Raw genomic sequence first — 22006 nt, 5'->3', positions numbered from 1 at the left:
TGGAACAAAAGAAAAAGGAAAAAGATTAATTAGCAAGTAACAAAGGCCACAAATTATCAGAGGATACAAGTCTAGACAGGATAGAATAAAACCAGGTCCTTAAACTCAGATTTGCCTTATGCCTAAAACACGAAAACCATTCTTACTGTGGCGGACAATTTAACATCAGAGTGTCAGAATAAGAGGTAGGCATGCTCTTAATAAGACATGTGTATTATAACCAGTATGAATGTTCAGGTTCCATTAATAAGCATCCACATCATGACTGGATTAATTAGTGCTCAGGACTGAGGACATTTAAGTATCTTTATTCCTGGTGTGCTCAGACCTCGAGAATAATGTTTCTCCAAGTGTGTTCTCTCCACCGCTTGTCCTGAAAACACTGGGGATGCCTGTTAAGCACGCAGATTCTGGGGCACTGTCCTTGGGGATAAACCCAGGAATCTGCATTTTTAATAAGCTCCTCAGGTGATTTTTAGGCACATTACCAATCTTGAGAATCTCTGTATTAGAAATGATTCTCATGACAATGTACTTTTCCTGTTTCAAATGTGAACAATGAGGTTATAAATGAGAAATCTTCAATTGGGTATACCTGGGACAGAGCAGGAATGACAAAGAGCAATAAGAACGCAACTCTCGGAGACCTCCAGAAGACAGAGATGCAAACGTTCTACCTACTTTATTTCCAACCAGGCTTCTCAAGAATCATGGTAAAACTGCATGAGTGTCTGACTCAGAGAACAAAAGTAAAGCTAAAGATCAAACAGGTTAAATCCCAACCATTCTGCCAAATAATAAACCAAACCCGTTACCATCAAGTTGATTCCGACTCATAGCGACCCTAAAAGGACAGAGTAGAACTGCCCCATAGGGTTTCCAAGGAGTACCTGATGGATATGAACTGCCAACCTTTTGGTTAGCAGCTGTAGCACTTAACCACTACGCCACCAGGATTTCCAAAAAATATAACTGTTAAAAGGGTTATTAGTCATTTTATCACATTAATAGAGTACGGGAGATGGTTCACAACAGCTTTTCAATAGGCAACGACTATTGAGATTCACTGCAACTTACTGACCACTCACACAAGATGGCAAGCTTACATACTAGTCAAGTGAAAACATCATAATGATGTCATTAAACATCAGTTTCATCTCTCCACTTCCCACTGATTCAGTTAAAAAATGTCCTCTAAGTACTAATTTTAAGATCTTTAATTAAAAGTCAAAAGTCTGATAGCAAAAACGATTTTAAAATAGAATCTATTAGGGCAGATGCAACTCAAATGCTTCATGCTCAATGTTAACATCCCACATAGGGGCTGGATCTTGACCTTAGTAGTCATGAAGCAATGCAGTTATGACTCAGATGGCTCTAAATCATTTTAATCAGCACAGAAGATAGAGCACTATGTCAGGAAGTTATTGACATCTCATGAAATAATCTCACCCTATGGTTTAGTACAAGCAGAAAAACAGCATTTATCTCATTTTAAAGTATATTAAGAGTCTAGAAACACAGGTATTAGTTTTACTTACTGTCCCTAAGGCTGACTCTGAAAGAGGTTCAATTTTGAGCTAATACTAAAAGAAAAAAATGCATTGTAGTGAAATATCCACGTTGGCAACATAGAGGGGCATGATAATGGCCTTCTGGACCTATATACCAGTTATAAACAACCAGGTGAGCTCAAGGTGAACACGCCTCAATGGATTTTGTACTCACTATGAAAGCAGCATATAGTCCTCCTGTAGCTGAGATGGTCAGTTTCACTGGCCTAAGTCCTAAATGTAGGGGGGGAGGACTGGGTCAGTACTACAGGATGACAGAAGAGGATGAGGACAATGGATATTAAGAATAATCAAACTATGCTTGCTTTTAACCCATCCAAGAAAAAAATAAAATATAAAAAATAAATGCCATATATCTAATTACAACCAGCCTGCAAGCCCCTACACAGTTCCAGGTTGATAGGTTTTTTAAGACCATCTTTTCTCCTCTCTTGATAAATCAGCCAACAAGTGCAGGCTGACATGTTGCAGTATTTACACCACAGAGGAATGGAAGCAGAATGACTTCTGAAGAAAATCTGCCAGGCCAGAGAGAGAGGGGAAAAAGCAAAGTCTCAGCTCTTGTTGCTGGGAGAATAAAACGTTTTAAGTCCTGACTGCACTACTGACTCTGTGACGTTGGACAAGTCATCTGGCCTGTTTCCCTTTCTCCTTCAACAGAATGAGAATTTCTACCTCTCTAGAACTCCAGAAAGTCGTTTGCAGCGATGTGGAGGGGGGGAAAAAAAAAGAACTATCAGTTTTCCAGGGAAAAAAAAAAAAGGACGTATAAAATCTGTAACAGCACAGTTATCACCAACAACAAAGTGCTGTAGTACAGATAATCTTGATTTGATAGTCACCATGGTTAGATGTGGCGGGAATAGTGGACACTGCCTTTACTGTGATTTTTTTCCCTTGGACTGTTCTGATCATTGGTACTATTTTAAACAGGAAATCATACTTACGTATGTATGTATGTATGCCAACATACAAACGTACACACAGGCTAGTTGTAACCAGATTAAACAAGGTAAATGGTGGATGACGGAAACTAAATCCCCAAACTGCTGCATGTACAGAGACTTTCAGACCACAGATGACGACTGGATGGAAGGCTTAACATGGTGTCTATAAATACCTGGTCTGGGGCCCACTCCAGCTGCAGTACACACACACTACATGCATCATGGCTTCTGACGCTCTGTTTGAATTAGGAAACAGACAAGCAAACTTGGGTTAACAATGCAAACCACACAGCATGCAGGGTTATAATCTCCATTCCTTTGCCATCTTTAAAATCAGGAACTGGTAGAATCAAAGTAGGGGAATGTTTCTGTAGGTTTGTTTGTTGCTTCAATTTTCTCACATTACATAAAACAACATGGCAACTTCAACGGGTTTTCAATAGAAATGAACTGTACACACCTACATACACAGAATTCATGGGCAAACACGTGAGACAAGAGAAAAAGCGACACCAGTAGACCTATCAGACGGAGTTCCGTGACACAACAACCTTTTTATGGCATAAAAGTGAGGGAACACACGTAGCAGTCACTCTCCAAATTTCCTTCTTCAGTTCAGATTTATTTTTAGAATAAAACAAACCAGATCTGACTGAATTCTATCCTGGCTTATCTTCTTTATCTTTTAATCAGTTTTTAGAATATATACCAGACACAGCTTCTTTTCTGAATTATTTTTCAATTGCTAGAAAAGATGAAGGTCCTTTGGTGTAAAGTCTCTACCTGAGAAACAGCTCTTAGCAAAATACTTTACCTATTATGTTCAGAGTTTTGATTCTCATTATACTGGGACGTTAATGTTCCAAACAAATAGCATGTGATATTGTAAATTATTTCACTACTTAAATATCACAAAAATTAGCACAAGCCATACATATCAGTCACAAAAGGTCATATGGGTAATAAGCCACTTCCTTTTAATCCTTTTCAAAACTGGCATACTCCCTGCACTGAGCCAGTATTTACTTTAATCTCCTTAACATTTTTATTAAAGGAAGGGCATTACCCAAAGTGGGTAAACTGTTAGTAGATTAGAAAACATTACTATTGCCTAGGGTTTCTTAAATAAAAATATGAAGACTGTAGGAAAAAAACTGGAATTTCACAAAATGGTAATATATCCTCATTTTATTAACACAGAGTATTACGACTAAGATGACAAATTCAGAAAAAAAAGGCAAAAATCTTTTAAGTACCAATGTCAAACTTGCTCAAGCTTACCTTGTGGGTAAGCTACTAAATTAGTCTCTCCCTGTCTGGTTGTTCAGAATTCCCTCCCCCCTCTTTGCTACAAAACACTTAAGTTACATCCAAAACAGTACTTAGTATGTAAAACTGAGCCAGAAGGTGGTGGAATCAATTCTGAACAAGATCAGCTTAGGAAGCTCCATCTGCCACCCATACCATTCTAAAGAGGCTCAAGGAGAGACCACCAGAGGCTCTACAGCAACACAGGCAAAGCCTGGCTGCTTATTTTTAAGGCTTGTATCTCTTTCGTCTTTAGAAGAAAGAAAAAATAAATCTTACTGTACCAGAAAAAGCTATGTGTGATATTAGTCATACTGATGAATAATTCCTGCTCAAGACTTTAAAATAACTCAAACTTAAAAGTGAATTCTTTTCAGCTTCTAGAAAACGCACCCCGGAGCCACCGATCTGTAACAGACGGGGGGGCGGGGGGGGGGAATTATTCACGGAGGTGTGATTTCAGCAAAACTCTTGTTATCTTATCCAGAAAACTTGGCTTAGTCTTACATTGGCTATAACAATCAAGACTTAGAAAAATGTAGTAGGTAGCTTGGTTTCCACAGTTCCTACTGTTCTAGTGAGGTCCAATGACATACCGCTGTCAGCTCATTAATAGCATCAACACTACATTCTGACTAATCTTCAGTGATGCTTCTTATTGTTGATTCTTCTGTTTTTTGGTGGCAGCTCTTTCAGTAAATATTTAAAAGATGAGGGCTGTTCAATCACAGGGACAATGTGATCCTTCCAAATAAACAGGCCTGCGAAAATTTCAGGTAAATACTGCTGAACTCACAAAGAAGTCATCTGCTTCCTGTTATGACTTTTTTTTAGGAAAAAAAAAAGACATGACTTTTAGGAAGCCTACAAAAATGTACCTAAAGCAAATAAATCCCCAATCCATCTCATCTACAGCAATGGATTGTTTCTTAATCTGTTGAAAAGTGGAGTTCTTTCTTTTCATGTTGAGAGATGGGAGGAGGAGGCAAGAGGACAAACAATGAAAATAGCTATTGCTGGACAATGAGACTGACGATGAACTGGAAAGGTCCCTACCCTCTTCTGACGCTCACCCTTCCCTGGCTCACCCACCAATGACACGGGTATTATTCAAAAGCTCAGCCTTTCCAAATACCTGCATCCTCTACAGATTTTTGAAGGGCTTCTGCTAATTCTTGGTCTCCAGTCTCATCTGGCCGTAGGTCCTCTCGCCCGGCCCCATATGCCAACCTGGCACACTCTGGTAGCTCTCCCTCAGGAAGGAAGGTGGTCTGGGAGCCTGTGGTGCCGATCACGAGTACATTTTTCTTGAGGTCAATGGAACACTTAGAAGGAAGAAACCAAAGGATAAGGATAGCAGAAAAATGCCATGCAGAAAAATCAGGATCCTGAATTTAAAACTCCATCCACAAAGGGCAAATCGACGAACAGGGATGGTTAAAAAAAATCATCTAATTTAGGATTTTGTTTAATATTCCAAGTTTATAGCAGAATAACCTTTACAGGATTAGTTTACATTCATCTGTCTTTAACACAACATTGTTTATTTCTGATTATATATGTGATGCATGTTCACTGTACAAAATCTGGAAAAATAACAAGCATAATCAGCAGCTCACCTTTTAGAAACATACAAATGACTTCTCCTTCTAAAATTGAGACTATACTATTTAGGGTTTTACATTTCACTTCTATAAACTACAGTTTATATTAAAACTCTAGATCATAAGCTATAGCTTATATTAAAACTCTGTATCATATGCCTTTTTAAGACCTAGCTTTATGGGATCGAACTGACAACAGCAACTTGAAAGATTAGACAGGAGCCTTAGAGGGCAGTGAGTGTATGTTAATGAGGGAACAACTCAGAAACGGAGGGCGAGAATGGCTGCACAACTAGAAGGATGCAATGGACACCACGGAATGTACGTGAGGAAACTTGAACTGGTGTATGTTTTTGCTGTGTAGAGTCTAAAAATGATAAAAAATTAAAAAAAAAAATTCTACACAAGTAGTCTCAATAGTAGTACATGTACAAGGCAATCTCTAAAAAAGTATTCTTTATTTCATATTTATGCTACCCCTCATTTTCTGCGTGTTTTTACAATTACGTAATATAAGGCAGTTGAACACATATACGGTTTATATCTATATGTTGGAGATTGCTGATCTATTATCACAACTCAATGATGCTACAGGGAAAAATAGTGACAAGTTAATAAATTAGGTTTTTTTTTTTTTTAAAAATACATACATTTACACATCCCTTCTATTTAAAATGCTACACTTTGATTAGAATACCAATACATATTCTTTCATAGGAATTTAGCACTTAAAAAAATGTTTTACAGTATTATTAGTGACATAAAAATACTGATTGGATACGAAACCCTGCAGTAAAAAATTTTATTACCCAGGGGACACTAACTGCTTCTTCAATGAGGGGGGTATATCCTAAAACAAATTATTAGCCTTCAGAATAGAAATATAAAAATCATTGCAAATTAATCTATTTATAAATTATTCTCCCTGTGCTAATTAAATATTTTCACTCCCAACACCATATGTACATCTTCCTTAATCGTGAAGGTCTTTCTCCCAAACACTGCTTGGCCAGCACCTAAGGATTACTGAGGATTTACTGAATTCACATTTGCAGTAAAACCACTGTGCCTGCAAATCCATCCAAAAACCACGTGAGATCTAATGAGAATCCAGAAATTACATAAGGGAATCAAATTGCTCACTATGATCTCAAAATAGATAGCCAGATTTAATAAATTCACAGAAAGAATGACAAAAAACAGGTTCTGTCTCTACTGACACGTAATTCCAATTCTTGAATGACATCATCAATGAAAAATTTCTCCAGGTTTGAAGTCATGCTTCTTAGTTCTCCAATACACATAAATGTGTACTGTAAACAGAAATGATGTTACAATAACCATAAAACCTATAAAAAAACAGATGCAAAAAGAAAGTGAAGAACTTAATTACCTGATGCCGTTTGAGCATATCCAGTCCCAGAAGCATGTCCATGGGCTGCTCCTCAAGTATAGAGAAGGAACACGCCAGGAAATCTCCTTCAATCTGAACCTGAGCTAAAGCACATGAAGAAGAGAAGAGGTGACTGACCTCTGCTACAAGAACTCCACCCAAGTAAGTTCTGAAAATCTATCTACCACTCTGTGCCTTGCTTCCTGCAGTTGGTCAATGTCAAGGCGAAGGATGCAAACAGGTGACCAAGTATGAAAATCCAGTAAGACCAATGACCAGCTTAAAAGCCAGTGAAGGCACCAGCTCTGAAAGTGGATCTGGCAGGACAAGTATCCAGAATGCCTGGCTTGACACTTGATGCCATTAAGACACATGCTCGACCAGTAAGGAAAGCAAGCATTAAAGGATTATCTGAAAAAACAAACAAACAAACAAACCAATTCCTCCAATATTAACCACCTACTTCCTACACACTTTCAAAAGGTTTTCAAAAAGAGAAATTAAATCTGTAGGCTTTGAACCTTTTAAATTAACTCCAAAAAGAGAACTGTTTATTATTGCCTGTTATAATCAAATTTCTATTTGTTAAACCAGGGGCAATCCCAAGGTTTGTGTTTGCCTTTACATATAAAGAAGACTATTTGACAGAAGGAGCAAGACCACCTATCTTGCATCTTTTGTCAAATACTCTTTCTTATATGTAAGATTTTAAAAAATTATTTTGCCTTGTTTTCAAATATATCTTACAAACAGAAGAGCACATAAAATAATCATACAGCTTAAAGGATAATAAAACCAGCGCCCATGCATCTATTCCCCAGGTTTAAGAAACAGTAAACTAATTGATAAGTTCTGGGCATTGCCCTACTGACTGCGGCTTATCCTCAGCCTCCCTTCAACCATCCCGACTTTTGTGTTAGCCACATGCCCAGCTTTAAAAAATTTTTTTTCCCCAGTTTTGGATGTATTTCTAAAGAACATATTGTTTAGTTTTGTGTTTCTGAACTATGACTTGCTTCTTCTATGCAAAAAAAATTTGGGGATATATTCCTGTAGCTGCATGTGACTGTGTTTCTTCCACTTTAAATCATCCCTCAGGATATTATAATGTCTAATATAGAACTGATGAATCCATTCTACTACAACTTTTGGGTTACTTCTAGTTTATGCCATCACAAGCAGTATTACCACAAACATCCTTGTACATGTCTCCTGGTTTGTCATGCCAGTTTCTCTAATGTATACTCTAGGAAGCAGCATCACAGGGGATCATGCATACTACGCTCAGCTTTGCTGGCTGACGCTGAATATCTTCCAAGATGTTTCCAGCAGTGTCTGAGAGTTGCCACTGCTCAACATTCTCACCTGCTCTTAGATTTTAAAATCTTTGTTAATTTGGTACATAATTTTTATTTCCCTGATTAGTGATGAGGTTAAGCAACTTTTTATCTACTTATTAACCATATGGTTTTCAAGTGTTTCTGTAAACTTTAATACGGTCTTTCTTATTGAGCTGCAAGGTATTTATACATACACAGACACACACACAAGTGTATATTCTGAATATGAATCAGTTCTATGTTACTAATATCCTTTCCCAATTTGTCTTTGTTCACTCTCTCTGTGATAAAAAGTTCTTAATCTTAAATGTTTGAATTTATCAATCATTTCCTTCAGAAAACTGTTTCCCTATCCAAGATATTCTCCTATATTTTCTCCTAAAAGCTTTGACTTTCACTTTCACATCTAGGTCTTTAATCCATCTTGAATTGACTTTTGTGTGCGGTGTGAGGCAGAGTCCAATTTCCAATACGTTTCTTCCCGTATGGATAACCAGTTGTCCCAGCATGTTTCCTAAAACTCTCCCTACTGCTTTGTGAGAGTTCCACTCTCATTTATTAGGGTTCATATAAGCAGAGGTGTATTTCTGTTCTGGTCTTTTTTGGTCTTGATACATGGAAGGGCAAAGTTATACAAGAGTGTTTTGCGATAAAAATTTAAACACATACTTTAAAGTTAGTGTATCAAGGCCCACCAGGAAAAAAAAAAACAACCAGCTTGGATTCTGATAGTATTATATTGACTCTCTAGATCAATGTAGGAAAGTTGCCATCTTCAACATACTGAGTCTTCCAATCCATGGTATAGCTCTCCTTTTACTTTTTTTGCAAAGTTGCAAAATGCTACCACTTGTCTGTCCACAAGGAAAGGCATGAAGGACAGGTCCTTTTTTGTCTACTCCTATTCTCATCTCACTTAACACCATGAGAAATCCACCTCTGAAGTGACCAGTCTATTCTATCTGCCCAAAGTCCTACTGTGAGGGTATATGAGAGTATTTAGACTATCTTTATTCTACATAAATTATTAGAAGAAACACAAAGGACCTAATAAATAGAAAATGTATTATTAAAGAAAGAAAAAAAGGCAAATAGGTAGAAAAAGCTATCATTTACAATGAAAGAAAAGTAACTTAAAACAATAAGAAATCACTTTTTTACTTGTAAATTAAATGAGGGAGCTAGTAATACTCGACGATAGTTTAAGGATGTAGCGAGGTGAATACTCATTCAGCACTGGAGGAACAGATTGGTATAAGTTAGCAATGTATATAAAGACCCTTAACACAATTATAGCCTTTGACTCCCTAATTTTACTGACAGGAATCTTGACTAAGTCAAAACGTGCATGAAAGTACATAAAAATTCACTGCAATATTATGATGATGAAATATTAGGGAAAAACCACATCTCTAAAGTGGATCGTTAAACCCATATAACAGAATGCTATCCATTGCCCCCAGACCCCCTTTTAACTCGGTACTGAAGCCACTCCTGAGGCTCATCCTTCAGCCAAAGATTAGACAGGCCCATAAAACAAACAATAACACATGTAGTTCAACCCAGTGTACTAAATGGGCCCACCAGCCCAGGGGCAAGGACGAGAAGGCAGGAGGGGACAGGAAAGCTAGACAAATGGAAACGGGGAACCCAAGGTCAAGAAAGAGAGAATGTTGACACGTCACGGGGTTGGCAACCAATGTCGCAGAACAGTATGTAATGCTTAATAAGAAACTAATTTGCTCTGTAAACTTTCACCTAAACCACAATAAAAAAAATACTATGCATCTATTTAAATGATGCTCAGGAAAGTTACAGAGACATGGGGAAGACGGTATGAACATGACTTTTTCTTAGAGTATAAAATTCTATTCATCATATGACCACCTTTTATAAGAAAAAATGCCCAGAACAAAGGCCAGGAGGAGACACGCCCGAATGCTAATGGTGGTTGGTTTACACTGAAAGGATGTGAGGTGCTTTTGTTTCTTCTCACATTTCTGTATTTTCCAAATTCTCTACAGTGAGTAATTATTAAATGGATAGTAAAGAAAAGAAAAAGAGGATCTTGATTGCAGACGGAAGACTGAACATAGGCATCCATCTCCATTTACTCCAAAATACAACATAAACCTTAAACCAAAAATATCCCCTCAAGTCATCTTAAAACTGAACAATAATTTAGCTTACTAGTAAAAAAGGTCTGCCTTGAGCATTATGCTCTTTTAAGAACTATCTATAAGGGATCGAACTGACAACAGCAACTTGAAAGATTAGATAGGAGCCTCAGGGGATAGTAAATTTATGTTAACGGGGTTGGAACAACTCAGAAAAGGAGGGTACGAATGGTTCCACAATTCAAAGAATGTAATCAGTGTCATTAAATGATACACGCAGTAACTGTTGAACTGGCATGTTTTGCTGTGTATATTCTTAAATGACAACAACAAAATAAATAAAATTTAGGAAAAGAAAAAAAGAAGTCACATCACTGATAGCTAAGACACACACACGTATATATATAACTCACATATCCCGCTGGCATGTGATAGTAAGTGAAAACAACAAATAAAATTTCGAAGAAAAGAAAATTTGTAGAAATTAGGCTTGTTGGATCCAGATGTATGCACCCAAAAGAAATAAAGAAAATATTAAAAAAACCCACCACCTTACCATAGAAACGCCCAGTGCCATTCACTCACCTAGATGTACTCTTCCAATAATCTTCTGGGTGCCCACTCCTTTGGCGATCCCTGCCCACCGACGGTCCACCAGCCTCATTATATTACACCTTTCTGCACAAGCTTGGCTCATAATAGTCATCTGGGCACCTGTAGGGGGAGGGAAACATCAGATAATAAAAATAAAATCCACATCTGTGCTAAGACTTCAACTACAGCACCAACAACAGGACAAAATGCAAGTACACCCTGAGGCGTTTGTCGGTGTGAAATCATTCCTACCTAGCAGGTTTCCTGCCCCAATTAATTTAACTTTCAGTTCCGTATTGGAATCTCAAACACAGTATGGGAACTTGGCACTGAAAGAATATTTTGTTGCAATTTAATACTTAAATGATATTTTACAACTTTACCAACAGAGAGCAAAACTCCCTGGAAAGGACCTCCCAAAACCTCCAACAATGACCAATATGTCTACAGATAACCAGTTACTGTCAAGCTCATTCCAACTCACAGCGACCCTGTAGGACAGAGCAGAACTGCCCCATAGGGTTTCCAAGGAGCCGCTGGTGCATCTGAACTGCCAACCTTTATGGTTAACAGCCAAGCTCTTAACCATTGTGCCACCAGGGCTCCGTGTCTACACATGGAGACGCTAAATAAAGCAGTACTTTACACTCAGCAGTTTTCACCAACCATCTCCAAACATTTTATTAAGTTACTTTTTCTTCTGGCCACTTATTCATCTGCTCAAAAATCCTTAGTGGCTCCCATGGCCACAGCTTCAGATTCCACCTCATCCTGGCCCTGTTATTTATTTCCAGCCGTACATTCTGACCACTCTAAATCCTCCACTTCAGCAGACGGTATGTGTCCCCTTCACTTCTTAATCACTTTGACACAGTTACAGCCCTCCTGTAGAGAGAGACCACCCTCCCCTGCTCTCACTTTCTCTGAATCTCACCTACGCTTTCAGGCCTGGGTTAAGGCCCACCTCCTCCCAGACTGACTACCTTTCCTCAATGATCTCTCATCTCATTCAATTCAAACACTTCTGGTTCACGTTACTACTTAGGTACTCTATATTACTACTTCTGGGGCACCGAAAGCTCCTGGTATTTGAGGAAAGTTAGATTCAAGAAGGCCCAGAAATAATAATAAAAGAAAAGGGAATGTGGGGGGGCAGGGGCAATTCTCTCTTTTCTTCCTCCCTCCCCAACTCAATCCACACAGGCTAGCCACTGATACAATGAATCAACTCCATAATGGGAAGGGCACCTGGCACTGCTCTCCTGCCTTTCTCAAGCTTCAGGTTGAAGCCCCAATCGCCTGCCCGTGGAGGCAGACCAAAACCAAACCAAACCCGTTGCCATCGAGTCGATTCCGACTCATAGCAACCCTAAAGGGCAGAGTAGAGATGCCCCATAGAGTTCCCAAGCTGCGCCTGGTGGATTCAAACTGCCGACCCTTTGGCTAACAGCCATAGATAGGACTTAACCACTACACCACCAGGGTTTCCCCCGTGGAGGCAGTTCAGTTTAAATGCCCTCTTCTGGGAAGCCACTCCTGAGCATGCCCATCAGAGTGAGAATGTGGCCTCTATGTCCATCCAACATTCATCTGATTTTTGCATAGTGGTTATGAATTCAGGCATCAGGCAGATCTGGGACTGGATCCAACGTCCCAAAGTCTGCCAGTCACGAACTTTGTATACCTGGAAGAGTGACTTCATCTCTCTACATTTAAATTTCTTCATCTGTAAATAGAACATATCTCATAGGGATGTTCTGAGCATTAATTAGAATTGAAAGAGATGATATATATTAAGCACTTAGCATGGTGCCTGGCACATAATAAAGGTTCAATAAATACTGAGTCCTATATCAGCATCTCTTTGTACTTACTTGTCTCTCCCACTGGCTGAAGAGCCCTGTGAAGTCCTAGTTAGTAAGTCTTGCCCCAAGGCACTCAGTACAAGGCTCTGCGTGGAGCACTTAAAAAACATTTTTAAAAACTGAACAATCATCAGATTTACTTCTCCTAAGAACATTTTATGGATGAACAAATAGAGGAAAACATTATTTGAGCAAGGACTTTTTCTACTCTAAGCAACTCACCATTATCTTATAGCCTCGAGTAGGGTACCCAGAATTAACAGACATACAACCACTCAGTCATACCCTGCCCCCGCCACACCCATGCAGTGCTGCATTGTGTGGTCTTATTAAAAAGAAAAGGGATAAACCCGTTACAAACAGGAAAAGACTGGCAAGTGAAACAGTAACTCCCAGGCTTGTTAGTAGTCTGAAGGGCCACTGCCAACTTTAAAGGACGCTAAGAGTCTCCCCTTCTCCCTGTGTCAGGACAGAATGTTGAATGGCAAGACTGAGTCACAAAAGACAGAGACGTCACCTGAGTCAACAAAGGCTTTCACAGGATGTCCGTTCACTTTGCAGTTAATATAAAGCATCACTACTTGGCCAAAACTTTCTGGAGCCTCTTCCATAGCTATTGTCATGTTTTCCTCAATGTTCTGTTGCCTGTAACAAACCAAAGCCAGTACTAAAAGCATTATTTCTACAAAGAAAACTTCGTTTCAAAGTCAGAACATCAGAAACAGATTTGTGCATAGCAGCTGAGTCACGGAAATGGAAATTGGTCCTCTATCCTGAAACAAGTGACTTGATAGGAAGGCAAGAAGATAAAGGAGTTGGTAGAAAATCTAAATGCACAGAAATCACCCTCATGTAAAACAATTTACAAGGTCAGAAACAGGAAAATAAAATTTTTGGAGAGCCAAGATCACAACCCCTTTTATTCTGTAGGATGATAGGATTCCATGGATGTTCCAATATTTGTTATTGTTTGGTACTACTGAATAGGCTCTGACTCATAGTGACCCCATGCATAAAAGAATGAAATGCTGCCCAGTCCTGTGCCATCTCACAGCAGTAGGTGTGTCTGAGCCCATTGTTGCAGCCACTGTGTCAATGCTCTGTTGTTATTTTTAAGGTTTTTACGTGCTAATTTTTTTAGAAAGTAGCCTGCCAGGTCCTTCTTCCTAAGTCTTAGTCTGGAAGCTCCGCTGAGCCCTGTCCACCAGGTGACCCTGTTGGTATTTGAAATACTGTAGAAACTTGTGTGTTGCTGTGATGCTGGAAGTTATGCATTGGTATTTCAAATATCAGTGGACTCTGTTTTTTTTTTAAATTGTGCTGTAAGTGAAAGTTTACAAATTAAATCCAATTTTAACTGCAGATTTACTGGGTATCGGTACATTTCCTATGTCCAGTGCAGTAAGAGTAGTTTATAAGCATAATACACAGATGCTTCAACTACCTGTGTCTAATGAGACCACATGTACTTAACAAAGCCATGATGTAAAGGCAGCTCTAGTGTACAGGTAAGGAAGGTGCGCGTCAAAGTTAGACTCGAACGCTGGTTCCACCAATTCCTGGCTGTATGACCTCTAGCACATTACTCAGCCTCTCTGTTATCCTACCTGCATAGGGCTTTTGTGCAGATATTAACATAATACTTGTAAAGTTCTCAGAACAGTGTCGGGCATGCTGTCAGTGTTCAATAAATGTGAACTGCTTTTACGATTGTTATTACAGTTTTGAAGTCAAATGTACCTGCTGCCTAATCTCCCAGGCTGGGTTTTCTACTCTGTAAAATGCCTACTGCTGAGAGGCATAAAGCACTGAGTATATAATGGTAACATAAGAACAGATGCTAAAAAAAAAATGCACATATATAACTAACCATCTACCTACCTATAAATACACTACACACATAGCACAGTTCACTTGGTCCATCAAATAACTTCTTCAAAAACTCAACATATTCTAAATCTTACATGACCGGAAGCATACAAAAGGGAGTTCTAGCTTACTCCAACATTTCATGACTTCATTTTCAATCTCCTTTTAACTATCCAATATCCCTAAAGATAAAATGCTACCCCACAAATATGTGGAACATGGAAACTAAGGCAGGAGCTGGGCCTAAAAATTGAGGCAATAACAGAACAGAGTCCAAGACACAGGGTAAACTACACTGTAAACCTGGGCAACTACAGGCCATCACCTGTCTGAACACTAGCAACAGAGATCATATGGCCGGCAAGGCCTAAAATATCTACTATCTGGTCCTTTGTGGAAAAAGTTTACAATTCCTCCTCTAAACTATAGTGCTTATTCTTTTTATAATAATATTCCAGTTTAATGAAATCAATGACTTTATCAGCTCTTCTGTAATAAAATACTAAACTTCTCAGAAAGTCAAAGTCACACTCATTGAATTTAGTCAGGCCAATATGCAAGCCATTAGACCTCCGCATACACAGACCCTGCATAATCACTGGTATGGTGTGCCAAATAAAACTTTGATGGGCGTATGATATAATTACACGGCTTTCTTCCCATGCCACAGGATGAAATTTAGAAACAACCTAAAATTAGTTGTGCAGCCCAGATCTTGCACTGACTCCAACCAGGATCAGTTTCAGCAAAAATCCTCTGAAATAACACCAGTTACTGTGACTATTCTGGGCTCTGTATGCAGAGAGCTTCTTCAGAGGCACAAGGTTTTCTCTTTTGAAAGAATGGATGTATTTCCCCTACTCCTGGGAAAAGTCATGAGCCCTATGGATCTGCCCCATTTCACTTCTGTTCTTCAGGAGTTCTTTGGCTATGACCCCCACTCCCAGCCCCAGTGTCCATTCTCTCCCTTATACCTACACTGTGGTTCACGTCAGAAAACACAAACGTGCTCCTATTTCTCGGGGCAGATTTAACTAGTTCCTCAAACATACACCTGATACAGTTAATGGGAACACTTAATGAACAGGAACACAAGAGAACGGCTGAGGGCTGTCAACTGATTTTGGCATGCAACTTACATTTCTTTGATTTCAAAGGTAGTGAGAAAAGTAAGAAACAAGAAAATCATTATCTGACTTCCCAAGTTGATACTGTAATAAAATGACCAAGTTAGGCTTCATTAAAGATAATGACAGAGCCCCTAGAAGACTACTCAGGCTAAAAGTATTGGCACAGCTATGTTCTTTGTAGCTATACTAAGACCTCCACGGTTAGCAACAAAAACTGAGTGGGGGGAGGGGCAGTTCTTTTCTTCAAATGCACTGACTTAATAAGGTCTTGTGACTAGTAAACTAACCAAGACTGGCATCAGGGTCATTTTATGTGCTTAGACCCCCAAGCCTAAAGACTCTGATGCACCAGATTTGGGGGTAGAGCCCAGGCATCTTACTAACTTTAAGCTTTAAGAAGCTTCTCAAGTGATTTTAACACAGCCCCAGGCGAGAACCACTGCGTTAGAGAAACTGGAGCCGGAAATGTATGGCAGTCCATTTCTCTACTGGGACCAGTACAAGAGCTCTAGAAGGAAAACAGACTTAGGACTATAGGTACCATTCATGCAGAGCTGTTTCTCAATCATGTTCAAGCCCTGAACTTAATCAAGACTCAAAACCTCTCTAAGGAAAGAGAATCAAATCATCCTGCATAGCCAATCTAGCGGTCTCACCAGATGGGGGCTTCGGCTCTACCTGGAGCTGTTGTAATGATGCGCTATCCTGAGTCCTTATTTATATCTTGGGAGAAGGGAGACTCATTAAGTTGGGTACCTGTACTTTTGTAATTTTTCAATGAAATGTGACAAAAATGGAAGAGGAGAAAATAACCTAAAAGACTGAAGTTACTGTCTCAACTGCGAAGTAGAAAAGCTACCTCAAAGCAGATTCCCCAACATACAAGATCATCTGTAGTATGGGAAATCTGGACTCCGAGTCTTGCTCTTCAGGTGGAGGTCCATCCTTACCTTATATCTTCTTCTATCTTAGCCTGAGCTTCGAGATCAAAAGGGTCAGCAGAAAAGAGACGAATCCTTTCTTGCTCTCTCCGGGCTCGGTCCTGCTGCTGCTCCACTAGGACCCTAGAAAATTTCTCTGCAAAAATATGGGGCAGGGGGGAGTGTTTAAGTGCTGCTATATTTTCATTCTTTATTGGTATGTTTACACATCAAATGATTTTTGAAAAAGCAACTAGAAGAGATTCAGAGAGGATGCCGAAAAATTAGCTGGAGTGAGCAATTACATTGTTTTTATTCTCTGAGGCAAGTCTATTTCTTTACTTAAATGTAGTATAAAGAAATAAAGCATCATATTGTTTCTACTCAGAGATAGTGGCTTCCCAGTTCAATCAGACGGGAGCTACTATCTGTGCGGCATACCAATGTCTCCCATTCCTCCCCTTGCCACTGCCCTCATTGTCCTACTACCCAGAAACAAAATACAGCACTACAATGCCTTTTTTCCTTTAGAAACCAGGTAAGTGACATGCAAACAACTGTTAGCTTACTTATATTTTATGTGTCCTGACAGAAAATAGTCAGGAAAATTAGTAAGAAGAAAACACTGCTTGTTATAAGATACATGTTACAAGAATCTTTATTTTGCTATTTCTTAAATGGTGGTACATTTAAATGTGTAAACTTAAACGTGCCATCACATTTTTGGCAACTAGATATACTGACATAAGAAAATAAAGAAACCATGATAATGGTTATATGAACCACTAACACACACAACTTGGATCAATCTAAAAAAAACTTTGTTGGGTAAAAGAAGCCTGACACTATTATGATTCCATTTTATATGAAGTTTAAAAAATTGGCAAGACTTATCTAGAATGATTATTAGAACAGTGCTAGTCTATGGCGGGGGGGCGGTAAATGACTAGAAAGAAATACGATGGAACTTGCTGGAGGGACAGAAATGTTCTACATCTTGATTGGGATGGTGGTGACATGAATGGGTACATTCATCAACACCTATCGAATTGTGTACTTAAAATCTGCATACTTCTCTGTAGACATTACCTCAATTAAAAAAAAAAGGTCAATTGAGGAATGAGTTAAGTGTCTATTATGCTTTAAAATTTAATCAGTACAACTTCATAAACACAAAAATAAAACAGAAGTTTACAGAAAAAACTTTATTCATAAAGATGACTAAACAATAAATGTTCTGTTTAATAAAAGAATGGCTCAAATACGACTCCAAACAAACTGTTGGCAATAGTTTTTGGTAATACCATTGAAACCTGGGTTGGATGAGAATAAGGGGTTCTACTGTGCCATACAGGTTGATGGTACTGGACCCGTTTCCTACAACTAAAAGACTTTAAGTGACATCAGCTGGCTTCTTGGTGATCTCATCCATTGAGGATCTAACTGAAGCAGCCAAAATTATCACTACCTGGGCCGTGTATGGAAACCCTGGTGGCGTAACGGTTAAAAGCTACGGCTGCTAACCGAAACGTCGGCAGTTCAAATGCACCAAGCGCTCTATGGAAGCCCTATGGGGCAGTTCTACTCTGTGCTATAGGGTTGCTATGAGTTGGAATTGACTCGACAGCAACCGGTTTCGTTTTTTTGGTTTGGGCTGTGTATCGCTAAAAACATTTAGAAAAGAATGTAAAATGAGGGGGCTAGCCTAGATGGGTTAGAGGCTCTATCCAATCCTAAAATTCTATCGCTACCACCAGTTAACTTAGCCTTTGACATTAGCACTAATTTATCTCTCACAGACTAAGTGATATGTTAGACAAATCATGGGACACAGTGGTTGAACGCACCAGTTGCATGAGTCTCTCCATATCTGTTGTGACACAACTACTTCACCACAGCTCAGCTTGACAGTCTTCCAAATTTATAAGCTTACCAAGATCTCCACTGAGCAGAGCATCTGCCAAGGGTGGATTGCGTTCCTTCAGCAAGGACAGCTCGTGGGGGTTGGTCAGCAACATGTCTCGGAGCAAGGCTGGATTGTCCAAGCCCTGAGGAGATGAAGCTATTTCTCCAAGAGATGAGTGGGGCTGCTGTGCTCCTGGTGGCTGGCGCTGCCGGGAGCTTGATGTGCCAGGCACAGCTATACTACTGAAGTCTATTCGGGGTAAGTCTGTTGGGGAAAATCAATTCAAAGTTTACTCCAATCGACGCCACAGAAGCAAACGTTTGAAGGAAATAGAACATTTGCTCATACAAGAACCCATGAAGTAAATGGTAATCGCAGACTTCTAATGCCTTTACCCTGCTCTTTCTTACCACCTTTCTCATACTGACTTAGAACATGAAGGCTGGAGTCTATGAGAGTAAACTGCTAAGAAAGAAAAGTGGGGGTAAACAATGGCAGTAACCCCAAATACTTGGCTTACAAAATATCCCAGAATATATATCAAGTTTTTATTTTATTTACGTTTTAAAAAAATTAAAACTAAATCCAAACCCAATTCATAAATCCAAATGTGATTCTTGAGAATATGCTTTGACACCTTGGATAAAGAATACTGTACATATCAAGTGAACAACACAGATGTTAAGCTCTGCAAGTCTGTGCTAAATATACTGGTTTGGTGAGGTTCTAACAGTACTTTGAATTTACGCTTTCATCTGTGCATCAACAGCAGCTCTTCCCAGGCCCCTGGGAGGCTAGTGGGTATAATCATTTTACAGGAGAGAAAAACAGAAGGAAAAGGGACTTGCACAGGTTTCCAATGCTCACTACACCAAAAGTTACAACAAGTTTAGCCACTACAACTCCCAGGTTCTATATACCAGGTTGAGCTAACCTTATCAAAATGAAAGAGGCAGGAGGGAGGGGAGGGGGATTCATTGCTTAGGAGCCACTAAGCTTCTGTTAAGGGTGATGGAAAAACCTGGAAATGGATAATGGTGATGGTTGAACAACACTATGGATGTAATTAATGTCACTGAACTGTACATGTAAAAAATGGCAAATGCTTTGTTACATATATATATTTACCACAATAAAATGAAAGCAAAATAAAAAGGAGTTTTAATCCTTTTAAAAGTTTTATTATAGAGGTCGTTGGTGGTTCAGTGGTAGAATTCTCGCCTTCCATGTGGGAGACCCAGGTTCGATTCCCGGCCAGGGCACCTCATGCACAGCCACCACCTGGCTATGGCAGCTAAAAACAAGACAGTGCAAAAGCAGTATATGATAATAAATCCAGAAAATTATGAGAACTAAAAGTTTTATTACAAAGGACCACATATTGTATGATTCCATTTATATTAAATGTTCAGACTAGGCAAACAGAAAGTAAATTAGTGGTGGGGGGTAGGGTGACAACTTCTTTTTGGGGGTGATGAAAATATTCTATAACTGATTGTGGTGGTAGTTGCACAACTCTAGGAATATACTAAAACCCACTGAATTATACCCCTTAAGTGGGTGAATTGTATGGTATGTGAATTATATCTCAAGGCTGTTTTTAAAAAAAGAGTTTTATTAAGGAAGGAAGGAAGGAAAGAAGGTAAACAAAGTCAGAATGAGGGACTAGGCCTGAGTGAGTTCACATTTCTCCAACCCCAAAAATGTACCCGATGGTCACATTTCTACCAAGTCTGGGGCTATCCTGAAGCTTCTTGGACCTCCAGTAGAAGGGAATGCTTTAACTCAAGCACAAGATTACTCACCTCTTAGCAAGAATTCAATTAGCCACTTTCTTCACGTTGATTACAACTCAGAGCGACCCTATATGACCAGAGTAGAACTGCCCCATAGGGTTTCTTAGGCTGTAATCTTTACGACCAACTAACTAAACATCAATGGGCGGGCTTTCTTGGTGGGTTGAGAAATTTTACCTCCACCCATTACACATTATCTTGAGAGACCATTCGCTTCAGAATAATTTTCAAAAACTTGTTTATCCTTCAGACCAAGATCTCCCTTCCCCAAATACTGGCTCTCTTGTCCAAATAGGACAGTAGAAAAAGAAAACAATGAGTCCCCAGAACTAACATTCTCACTAAGCTAAATGATGGAAGATATGGTTAACTACTTCTGCAAATTTTTATTTACTGGCATATTTTATTTTAGCCACCACTTTCTCTAAAGTTCAGCAGCAGACCCAAGGGACTAATGTAATCCAGATCTAGTAGGGATGGTGCCTGATCTCTTATAGCTCCAGTTTCAAGCTGAATGGAAGCATTGTATTATGAGCTAAAGTCTGTCACCACTTAAACACCTCTCATCTGTTACCATAAACTTTAAAAACCAAGTGACCTAGAGGCAAAACACTGTTTAAAGAGATCTACCAGAATATGGCAAGGAGCGGAAAAAAAACAAATACACTTCATCAAGTAGTTCCACGCCAGGAACTGATAAGCTTTTCATGGATCGTGAACCCCTTCTAGTGTCTGAAGAAAGCCATGAACTCACTCTTCAAGTTCATGTGCACACACATGCACATATAATTCTGTGTATTACTTCAGAGACACAGAGGTCTCCTAAATCTCTATGTACAGAGTACAGACTATAAACACCCATTCGTGACAGAGCATCTAAGACAGATAACAGTTTCTTACTACATGATTAACATCACTGGTAGGGAAGAACCAGAAATCGGTGGTTCAGTTGTTTTATGTTCATTTCTCCATTACAGAGAAAACACCAAGTTTTCATTTCTGGGCTCTCACTTATTAGCTATGTAACTTTGAAGACATGATTTAAAATCTGAGCTTTATCTGTTAATGATTAAAAAAAACTGTAAAGAGAGATCTCTTCCCCCACGACAGTCAAGAGATGACATGAAATGTGAGTGCAAGTGCCTGGTTGACTGTACAATGCTCTATAAAGGCCTGCCCCTGAAGGCCAAACACATAGTAGCAAAAGTCAGTTGGGAATCAGAGGCACATTCAGGCTTTCAAGTCCTTCCCAAGGATAAAGACTATTTATCAGCAGCTAAGGGCTTGCTATGTGCTAAAGGTCTTACATGCATTATTCTCATGACAACTGTAGGAGTTGGGTTGATTATGGCACCTATCTCACAGATGAGGAAACCAATTTAGAGAGGTTAAATAACTTGTCCAAAGGTAGAGTTAGGATCTGTGCCCCAGTAGTCTGAACCCAAGGCCCTGCACTCTGAACTACTCTGCTATGCTACCTACTGATGCTTGTGTTAACCAGTTGTTACAAAGGCAATTCTGACTCATGACAACCCCATGCGTGTCAGAGTAGAACTGTGCTCCACTGGGTTTTCACGGCTGTGACCTTTTGGAAGCAGATCGCCAGGCCAGTCTTCATAGGTGCCTCTGGGTGAGTTCAAACT

General features: G+C 39.3%; 1 protein-coding gene across 5 annotated transcripts in view; it reads right to left on the bottom strand.

Moving 5' to 3' along the window:
* The window catches only part of DDI2 (DNA damage inducible 1 homolog 2), a 40992-nt gene that overhangs the window by 8110 nt on the left and 10876 nt on the right, over positions 1 to 22006 (bottom strand). For 2 of the 5 annotated variants that reach the window (XM_049878000.1, XM_049878002.1), the window contains 6 exons: positions 18595 to 18831; positions 16692 to 16818; positions 13260 to 13387; positions 10869 to 10997; positions 6827 to 6930; positions 4965 to 5154 (listed from right to left, as the gene is read on the bottom strand). In XM_049878000.1, the coding sequence (XP_049733957.1) occupies positions 4965 to 5154; positions 6827 to 6930; positions 10869 to 10997; positions 13260 to 13387; positions 16692 to 16818; positions 18595 to 18831 (915 nt within the window). The other 3 variants (XM_049878005.1, XM_049878004.1, XM_049878003.1) reach the window with 3 other exon arrangements.

Source organism: Elephas maximus, chromosome 3 (genome assembly GCF_024166365.1).
Source record: "Elephas maximus indicus isolate mEleMax1 chromosome 3, mEleMax1 primary haplotype, whole genome shotgun sequence".
Classification (NCBI taxonomy): Eukaryota; Metazoa; Chordata; class Mammalia; order Proboscidea; family Elephantidae; genus Elephas; species Elephas maximus.
The sequence above is the reverse complement of the archived record's forward strand: the minus strand, read 5'-3'. Positions and strand labels throughout refer to the sequence as shown.